General features: G+C 38.9%; 1 protein-coding gene across 6 annotated transcripts in view; it reads right to left on the bottom strand.

Annotated features, from left to right (window-relative positions):
• Positions 1-3,714: 3,714 nt before the first annotated feature.
• LOC137320967 (dmX-like protein 1) overlaps positions 3,715-9,531 on the bottom strand; it is a 209,858-nt gene continuing 204,041 nt past the window's right edge. For all 6 annotated transcript variants that reach the window (XM_067983005.1, XM_067983007.1, XM_067983008.1 and 3 more), the window contains 2 exons: positions 8,392-8,609; positions 3,715-7,299 (listed from right to left, as the gene is read on the bottom strand). In XM_067983005.1, the coding sequence (XP_067839106.1) occupies positions 7,066-7,299; positions 8,392-8,609 (452 nt within the window). In that variant the 3' untranslated portion in view covers positions 3,715-7,065. The remainder of the gene's footprint in view (positions 7,300-8,391; positions 8,610-9,531) is intronic.

Here is a 9,531-nt window from a genome sequence, read left to right as displayed (position 1 = left end):
GGGGAGCGCAGCCTGACCTGCTTGTCATCCTTACATTGCTTTTCCTCTTCATTCTCAAAAAAACATAGCTGAAGAGGAATCTTATTGGGAAGCCCAAATTGTGGAAAAACTGAAAAGTGACAATACCTCAACACTTGGCACAATGCATCCTGACCACCTAAGTGGAAATAGGCAAGAAACAAAAAAAAGTAAGGAAGTTAATAGATAGGTTCAAAATACTGCTACCAATCTTACTATAGGAGCTCTTTAAATACACCTGTGTAAACAGTACACCTTAGCAGCCTTGGATATCCATTTGCTCTATGTAGATGGCTAACTGCTATACTGGTATAAACAATGGAAATTCCATGGATATCCAAATGATATAATTGGGCCTAATTTTAATATAACTAACTATAAACAGGCCAACGCTTCTGCTATTTACACAAAACTAGATCAGAAAATTGAATGGGACACTGAATGAGCTGAATTCTGCAGTAATGAATTGCCACCTATATTTTTCTTTGCTTTTATGTGCGCTTTAGGTACATACCATGGAGCTCGGGGGCCACATATAACGACTGATTTTACCTCGGTCCATCCAGTGGGAACGGGGCGGTAGCAGCCCTAAAATTAGAATGCTGTACTAACCGTCCCGTTCAATTGCCGATCCCACCGGCCAACATTTTGCCTGGAGCCTTCACAAGGGTTGAAGCAGATGTATCTAAATTGGGGTCCTTTGATGTCAGTAGGACCCCAAAGCCATTTTTACATGTGAAAGTGGAAGTAGCACACAGCACTGGGCTCACCCAATACTACTGGGCTGTACAGGCTTGAAATGGGACTGGTATTTAAAGAGATGCACACCTGCAAGCACTCTGATCATTGGTGTGTGTGCAATTGAGCTAGTTGGATTTCTTCAGGAATCTTTGCATTGAAATTTGCTGTATTTAATTATTATTCTGCTTCTACAACCTCAAGAAACACAAGACTCAAGATGGGAGTCATCCGAGGAAGTCTAGTGTGGTTCCGAACATACAAAATCGTTGGGAAGGAAAAGACCATTGAGCCTGCGCTACACAATCACGACGCTTGGAGCATCACAATTAAGCGCCCATACCCATCAGCACGTTTACGGACTTGCCCATCGTTGGTCATGTGATCTCCTGGGGCAAAAAAACAGAAAAAAACCAAGGCCAATCAAGGAAACAAAAATCTGGGAAATTCCTCTTTGACCCCTTGAGGTGATTAAACCTAGTCCAGGAGGCCACATAGACCATGTATATACCACCAGGTATTTTACCTACCATTTATAAGAAGTGACTTTTTCCCCCAATCAGGAACTAGTCCAGTGCTCTCTTGAAGATATGCAGAGTGTCTGTTCTCATCATGTGAGCCAGAAATTGTTCCATAGGTCTACTATCCTCTGGGAAAAGAACAACCCTATAGTATCTAACCTAGCCCTACCCTTGCATAGCTTACATGCATGAGCTCTGGTCTTCCCCTACCTATCTAGTTGAAATAGCCTCTCCTTGGGAACATAATCAAGCCCTTTAACAATTTTGTATACCTTTATCAAATCACCCTAAAGTCTACATATTTCTAAAGGGAACAGACCTAGCCTTTTAAGCCTTTCTGAATAACTAAGGTATTTTAAGCTAGGGATCATCCGAGTGGTCCTCTTCCTTAGGACTTTCTACAAAGCTTCTATATTGCCTACCATGTGAGAGGACCAAAACAGGACGCAGTATTCCAGATGCAGTCTATCCAGGGTCTTGTACAAGGATAAGACGGTGTGCTGTTTTATGTTGAATAATTCAATTTATGCAACCTGATACTTTGCTATGGCTGCGGCTTCTTAGCATTGGTCATGAATCTTTAGAGAGTTATGTACAATGACGCCAAGATCCCTTTCTTTCTCAACTGATTTTAATTTGGTAACACGTGGCATGTAATTCCTCATGGTATTGATCCTGCCCAAGTTAAAGTTATCTAAGTTAAAGGCCATCTGTCAAAGAGTTCTCCCATTCCCCCAGCCCATTTAGATCTGCTTGCAGAAGTTCCTTCTCCTGTGCAGTCCTGACATCGCACAAATTTTAGTGTAATTTGAAAATTTGTGGACCATTCCCCCAACACCTATATCTAGGCCATTTATGAAAATAGTAAAAAGCAATGGCCCCAAGACTGATTGCTGCAGGACACCACCAGTAACCGGCCTCCAAGCAGAGCCACAGGCATTAACCACAAATTTCTGTCTACGGGAATGGAGCCAAATCGTAATCCATTGTAACAGCTCCCCACCAATACCACAAGATTCTTGTACAGTAACCCATTGTGGGGCACCGTATCAAAGATTCTTTTGGATATCCAAGTAGACAACATCTATCGGGATGTCTTGTCCACAAACTTTTTATTCATTCATGAGATGTGGGCATCGCTGGCGTTTATTGCACATCCCTAATTACCATTGAGAAGGTGATAACTTCCTTAAAATGGTAGTTAGACACGACCTCCCTTTCCAGAAGCCACGTTGATACCCTTCTCATCCGGGTGATCATAGAGAACATCTCTTATGATCCTTTCAAGCATCTTACCTATGATTGACATCAGGCTTTTTTTTTTGTTCATGGGATGTGGGTGTTGCTGGCAAGGCCGGCATTTATTGCGCATCCCTAATTGCCCTTGAGAAAATGGTAGTGAGCCACCTTCTTGAACTGCTGCAGTCTGTGTGGTGAAGGTTCTCCCACAGTGCTGTTAGGAAGGGAGTTCCAGGATTTTGACCCAGCGACGATGAAGGAACGGCGATATATTTCCAAGTCGGGATGGTGTGTGACTTGGAGGGAAACATCCATGGAAGTACTGTGGGGAATAAGAGCTAAAAAAGAGATTGTTCCTAAACTTTAAAGCTACAGATAGCATAGACTGAGAAATTATAACAGGTATAATTTTTGCACAAAAAAATTAATTGTTTAATAACTTGAATGAAGCAACTTTGAATTAAGACTAGACAGTACAAGAAGCAGAGGGTTCAGGCTGGGGCACCACTGGGATGTGACAGGATTTAGCAGCAACAATTTCCATTTATTTAGAGAGATTAGGAGGTGTGACTGAAATTTTGTTTGAAGAGATGCTCTTTAAATCACAAGGTCTCGTAGGAACAGGAGTAGGCCATTCAGCCTACTCCATCCACCACGCTAAACATTCACTCCCTTCACCACCGGCGCGCTATGGCTGCAGTGTGTACCATCCACAGGATGCACTGCAGCAATTTGCCAAGGCTTCTTCAACAGCACCTCCCAAATCCGCGACCTCTACCACCTAGAAGGACAAGGGCAGCAGGCACATGGGAACAACACCACCTGCACGTTCCCCTCCAAGTCACACACCATCCCGACTTGAAATATATCGCCGTTCCTTCATTGTCGCTGGGTCAAAATCCTGGAACTCCATTCCTAACAGCACTGTGGGAGAACCTTCACCACACGGACTGCAGCGGTTCAAGGCGGCGGCTCACCACCACCTTCTCAAGGGCAATTAGGGATGGGCCTTACCTGCGACGCCCACATCCCATGAACGAATAAAAAAAAAAGCCCTTCGAGCCTATTCCGCCATTCAATCAGATCATGGCCGATCCGTATCTTAACTCCATCTACCCACCTTGGTTCCGTAACCCTTAATACCCTTGCTTAACATTAGGTCCACAATATATCTCCAATAAGAAACCAAGCCAAAATGTTTTTTGATTCTGTAGCCATTTTATTGAAACAATTATGTATGTTAAATACAACATGATTGACATCATTTTGTTTAAAGAAAATTCAGTAAGGCCAGCTTCTGACAATATAACCAGAAGCCGAGCACCAGTAATTTGTTACTTGGGATTACATATTGCTCTTTCGTTGCAATTTAAAGCGAAAGGCTAATATTTACTTGTAAAAGGTGTTGAGCCCAAAGACTCCTGGTAATTCAGGAGTCACATGATAATGATTAACTTGTGCAGTATTTTCTTTGAAATCGATTACAGCATATTCCATATAAGTAGGAAAGAGGACAAAATATGTTTCTTCAGATTTATCAATAGCATTTCATAAATTTTGTTCTAATAAAATTAGTATTATTTTATTGCACAATTAAAATGATCAAAATTTGTTTCTTCCGTATTCTTCCTTTCTATTGTTATACTGTTACACCAATAACCTGTTAAATAAACAAACTCATTTATCGGACAGATAAAAATAAGTTTCACCAATAAAGGTTTTAATTATACTGAAACATTTTAAAGAAGCAAAGACAAAATATCCTGAGTATATAACAAAAAAACAAAAATACAACTATGATCCATGAATAAGTCCTGCATAGACTAAAATTACCGTAAATGTTTACAAGCAAGAATTGATATAATGAAATTAATAAAACTACATAAAATTGTGATCAATTAAGATTACATTTACACTGACTTCATGCTTAGTCTTATGTTCTATACACACACTGGCATGTGCCAACTAATTATTAAAAAGTGAACCCACTACAAAAACTAATGTATTTTATTCCTCTCTGCTAAGCAATACACAAAATGTTTTATTGTTTCTATACCCAGGTTATCAACCCCCACAAAACATTGTGCTGCCATTCACAATAAGTGAACTGTTACGATCTTTACATAAAAATAATTATTCCCAGTAGAGTGTACATGAAATAAAATAGTAAATTTAAGAGTTTTTTTTCACAAAGTAATTTTAACTAATCCTGTATTTGATGGAATATAATGAAGTTTTCCAAATGTACAAAGTGCAACTAACTTGTACTGCTATATACTTTTTAATCTGGATCTTGTAATGAAGTAGTTGCTGTTTGACTAACATGGGGCTAGCACAACTCACTAATCCTAACAGAGCATATCACTTTGGTTGGCCTAAAAAGATGGGAGTTTACCTTTCTAAAAAAAGTCTAATGTATATTGATTTACACAAAGAAAAAGGTCAGGTGAAACAATAATTCACCATAATGTTTCTTGATCTGTAATCTAAAAAAAAGTGAAACAGTAACATTGTGTATTTGCTGCACAAATTGGTGGGGTAAAGGTTTAGGTCTGTGTTTTCCAATGCGCTGGATACCAGATTTCAGTCAGCTCCATCAGTACAAAGTGCCAAGGATAGATACTACTTGTGTGGAGGGGGAATGAAAGATAAGTCAGCCAAGCAATCTTGGGCCACTTCTGTACATGTCTTATCAGATGGCACAGGAATGGTAATGTCAGTCTAGGAAAAAATTGCCCCCCCCTTGGCTATTGGTATGTGGTACAGGATGGGAAACGTTCAAAAAGCATTTTTTAAAAAAAAATTACAAGTGGGGAAATTTTGCTTTTGTTTTAGAACAGGAATGCTGATCAGAGTGAATGGCATATGCATTAAAGGCAAATATTAAAAGCTGAGGTTGAGGATATTGGTTCAAAATTTATCTTAAAAGAAAGGATTACTCCTTAATGCTGTCTACATTTAGTCATCATATCAAAGGATAATCAGTTATCAGAGTATAAACATGCAACTTTTACTTCAACTTTTTTTGTTTACAGAAAGGAAAGCCACAACTTTTAGTCTGGGTTTGGCTTATTTTCCATCAAGTACTGCATTTAAACATTTGATCATATAAAAGACACAATTCTGATTTTTTAAAAACTGTGCACAACTCTGGATGTTAACTCTTTCCATCCTAGGATGTTTCTCAAGATAAATGTTCAATGTAGATTTTACTGTCTTAATGCAGTAATCAGAAGGTTTTCTAACATCTTACTAACAGCATTAACGATCATGTTTTAACCACATAGCTTAGGCCAAAAAAAGTTTTAAACAATTTGCTGTCACATCAACATATTGCATAACGGAGTGTAGGATGCAGCTTTATGTCCATGATTCCCCACATCATGAGTTACTAATCTTGGTAAATTCAGATGCTGAGTAATCTTGGCTTGACTGCAATACACCCATTATTGGACTGGTATAAAGTGGCATTGGCAGTAGAGGCTGCTTGCTGTCCCCTGGGTTGGGAAATAGTCTGAAGATCTAAAGACAGATCTAGGAGAAAAAATTAAGAAAATTTGCAAAAGGAGGCAGAGTGGTAGACAGTTACACACCACTAATCATTCACACTGCTGGGTTCCTAGTCTCAGCTGCCAAGTGGAATCAGGCACTTCCCAAAAGGGAGAGGGGGAAAAACTTGAAGGACAGCTGTCACTTACTTGGCCATTCTCCTAGTGGCCTGCAAAAGCAGCATTGGCAAAAGCCTAGAAGCTGCCTGCCTTTTCTGCCATACTCACTGCACAGTCTGGGATATTAGGGAAAAAGAAAGCTCTGTACTCGCACAAAAATATTAGATAAAAATGGATTTAGATATTATAATCTTGTTGGAAGAAACATTTAAACTTTAGTGGATCTGATTTACAGCTCTAGCTCAAGACAAAAGTAAATTTTAGCATTTTTACCTTCCATTTTATAGTAAAATGCTGTGCAAGATTTTTTTTTAAGTTCTCCCTTGCCACAAACTCCTGGAACACTAGCTACATTCTCCTGTAGGAAGATTCTAAGCAAAAACTAGGTATTTATAGCTTGTATTTCAGGGGCTTCCTAAGGCAAAAACAAGGAATGGTTACAGTCCAAATGATAATTTTATATCATATACAAACTCTTAATACAAGCATAAAAAAGATAATTATTGTATCTTATACTATTTGATTCTCCTTATAGCGCTGTACATTTTGACACTTCAAAAAATACCGGCAACCTGTCTCAACAAAGAAAAGCCTTTTAGCAGCAACATGTTTTACCTTTTTGTACAATAAAATTACTTCATTCTTACATTTTGACACATACTTAGATTCAATAATTCCTAGTTTTAACTATTAACAAATTTTTAAGCTTACAATTTTCTTAAGGCATCAGTGCATTAAGAATTAAAATGAAAAAGAAAAACCCCACTTCAGCTCAACACCTATCCTCTATGTGGTAACAGTGCTCGCTATACACTTAATACATAAAATATTTTAGTAGATCTGAATTTAAGCTATAAGGGGCTGTGCTGATAATATCGCTATCATAGTATAAATTTAACATCATTTTGCCAGATATCTAATTTCCCACTTCCTGTGCTAAACCGATCTGGCAGGATCCTCATCTTCATTGTTCCATCAGCTCCACACGAGAACATATGATTTGCTGGACCAGTCTCTATTTGCATGACTCCCGTTCCTATGTTTCTGAAGAGTGACTGTCGAGCATGCTCATTTGAGAATGTGTGAATCAGGTTGAGTGTGGACAAACTCCAAACCTAAAAGTAACAGCAAGTCAATATTATTTTCGAACCAGTACAGTTTAAAAAGTTTGTTGTAAGGCAAGTTCACAAACTTTTCTAATCCTCCCCACCTATCCAAGATATTTTTTTCTAGTCTTTTCCCTTAATTCCCTGGAGTGATGCATCAATTGTTGCCGAGTGTCCTGCTCCAAGACTGCTGCCACAAGTCCTCTGCCAATAACCCTCTTAACTGGCAAGGTGGTGTAGGGAGGGAGGCCAATGATGATTTTCACTGCAATTTTTTATTTAATTGTGGGAAAGTGCTTGGCCTTTGCTCAACACTCCCTCAAAGCAACAAGCATCTGAAATCAGAATGCAAGACTACGGGAATTGTGGATGCCAACCCTCAGCCCAACATTCTATGATTCCATTTGTTGGAGCTCCATGAAAAGTTCATATCCTTTCCAATACCATCACACTGTAATTGCAACTTTACCCAGTCACTTATTTTTAAAATCAATAGTACTTTACCAAAATGACTATTTGAGAAGGCAAAATGGTTAAGTGCTGTACTGAGTATTAATGAAATAAAGAATATAGGTTACAAGGGCAGCCTTTTCAAATTTATGAAGTCAATAGATAAAGTGAAAGAAGGATAAACTTGTCACATAGAAGGAGCCCATGGGATGAATTAATAATTGCCTGGATACTGCAGTGAATGCTTGGTCTGTAGAGCTTTTCCACAAAGGAAATGGGACTTTTATTTTTTTGGAGGGTAAAACATGAAATCCAGAGGGTAATACAGGTTTTGTGATCAGAGAATTTATGAATGGATAATGTCTGACTAAAGCATCAATCCACAACATGGAGCAAGCTTAATGGATTGAAAAAATCTCTTCACATTCTGAAGAGTCCTCTATAAAATTCAGCATTTAGTATTCTGACATATTTTCAGTTATTCTCCAGTAAATACTTAGACACTAAGTTTGCCTGCTTTTGCTGGGAAAAATACTTCTAGTTACACATGTTGAATACTGGCTTAATTTACTAAGGTTTATTTAGGACTACAAAGTTTGTCAACCTTTTTTTTAAAAAATTGACAAGTTATATTTTATACGTCACTTATACCTTCATGTTACCCTCGGCAGACCCAGTAATGAAGTATTCTTCTGCTGGATCTACAGCAATTGCTTTGATAGGTGAATCGTGAGCCTGAAAAGTCTGACGCAACTGTCGCTGACGTAGATCAAATATACAGATGAAACCTTTTCTTCCACCGGATATCAAATGTTGATGCTTTGATGTATATGCCAACACAGTGGCTCCACTATCATGACATGTGAAAGCTGGAATGCAAAAACCATACATTGAACCATGGCACTTCCAGTTGCCTTGTTTTGTGGCTAGTCTGGTAGTCCTGTACATTTTTTTTCCCAATAAACTTTCCAGAGGACATCAACTAGTTACACTTGAATCTACATTGTTTTAGTATCCTGCAGCAAAAACTGTTTGAAACAAACCATCAAAACTTTAAAAATATTAAATCTAATGGAGTCTAAAGTTTTGTTTTACAGATCAACTGATTCACTAAAAATCAAAGGCAAACCGTTCTTACAATGCAAGAGGCTGTCAGCTTTCTATAAAAAATGAACCACGAATCACAAAATGCACTATCCAGTCAGCATTTGAATGTCATTGAGTAGAGCACATGCATGTACACACTGCTTTGCCTGGCCTTAGAGCAACATCCAATTGGGAGTATAATTCAATACTGATGGCTCTACATTTGGATGTGCATTGGCAGTCAAATGTATTTTAATACAGCCTCTGAGCAAGTGGCACTGTTAAATTGTACATGTGTCTGCTTATAACAGTGGCACTTAGAGTCATAGAGTCATACAGCATGGATAGAGGCCCTTCGGCCCATCGTGTCCGCGCCGGCCATCAGCCCTGTCTACTCTAATCCCATATTCCAGCATTTGGTCCGTAGCCTTGTATGCTATGGCATTTCAAGTGCTCATCCAAATGCTTCTTGAATGTTGTGAGGGTTCCTGCCTCCACAACCCTTTCAGGCAGTGAGTTCCAGACTCCAACCACCCTCTGGGTGAAAAAGTTCTTTCTCAAATCCCCTCTAAACCTCCCGCCTTTTACCTTGAATCTATGTCCCCTTGTTATAGAACCCTCAACGAAGGGGAAAAGCTCCTTCGTATCCATCCTATCTGTGCCCCTCATAATTTTGTACACCTCAATCATGTCCCCCCTCAGCCT

Source organism: Heptranchias perlo, chromosome 4 (genome assembly GCF_035084215.1).
Source record: "Heptranchias perlo isolate sHepPer1 chromosome 4, sHepPer1.hap1, whole genome shotgun sequence".
Classification (NCBI taxonomy): Eukaryota; Metazoa; Chordata; class Chondrichthyes; order Hexanchiformes; family Hexanchidae; genus Heptranchias; species Heptranchias perlo.
This window is presented reverse-complemented; position numbering and strand designations above follow the sequence as displayed.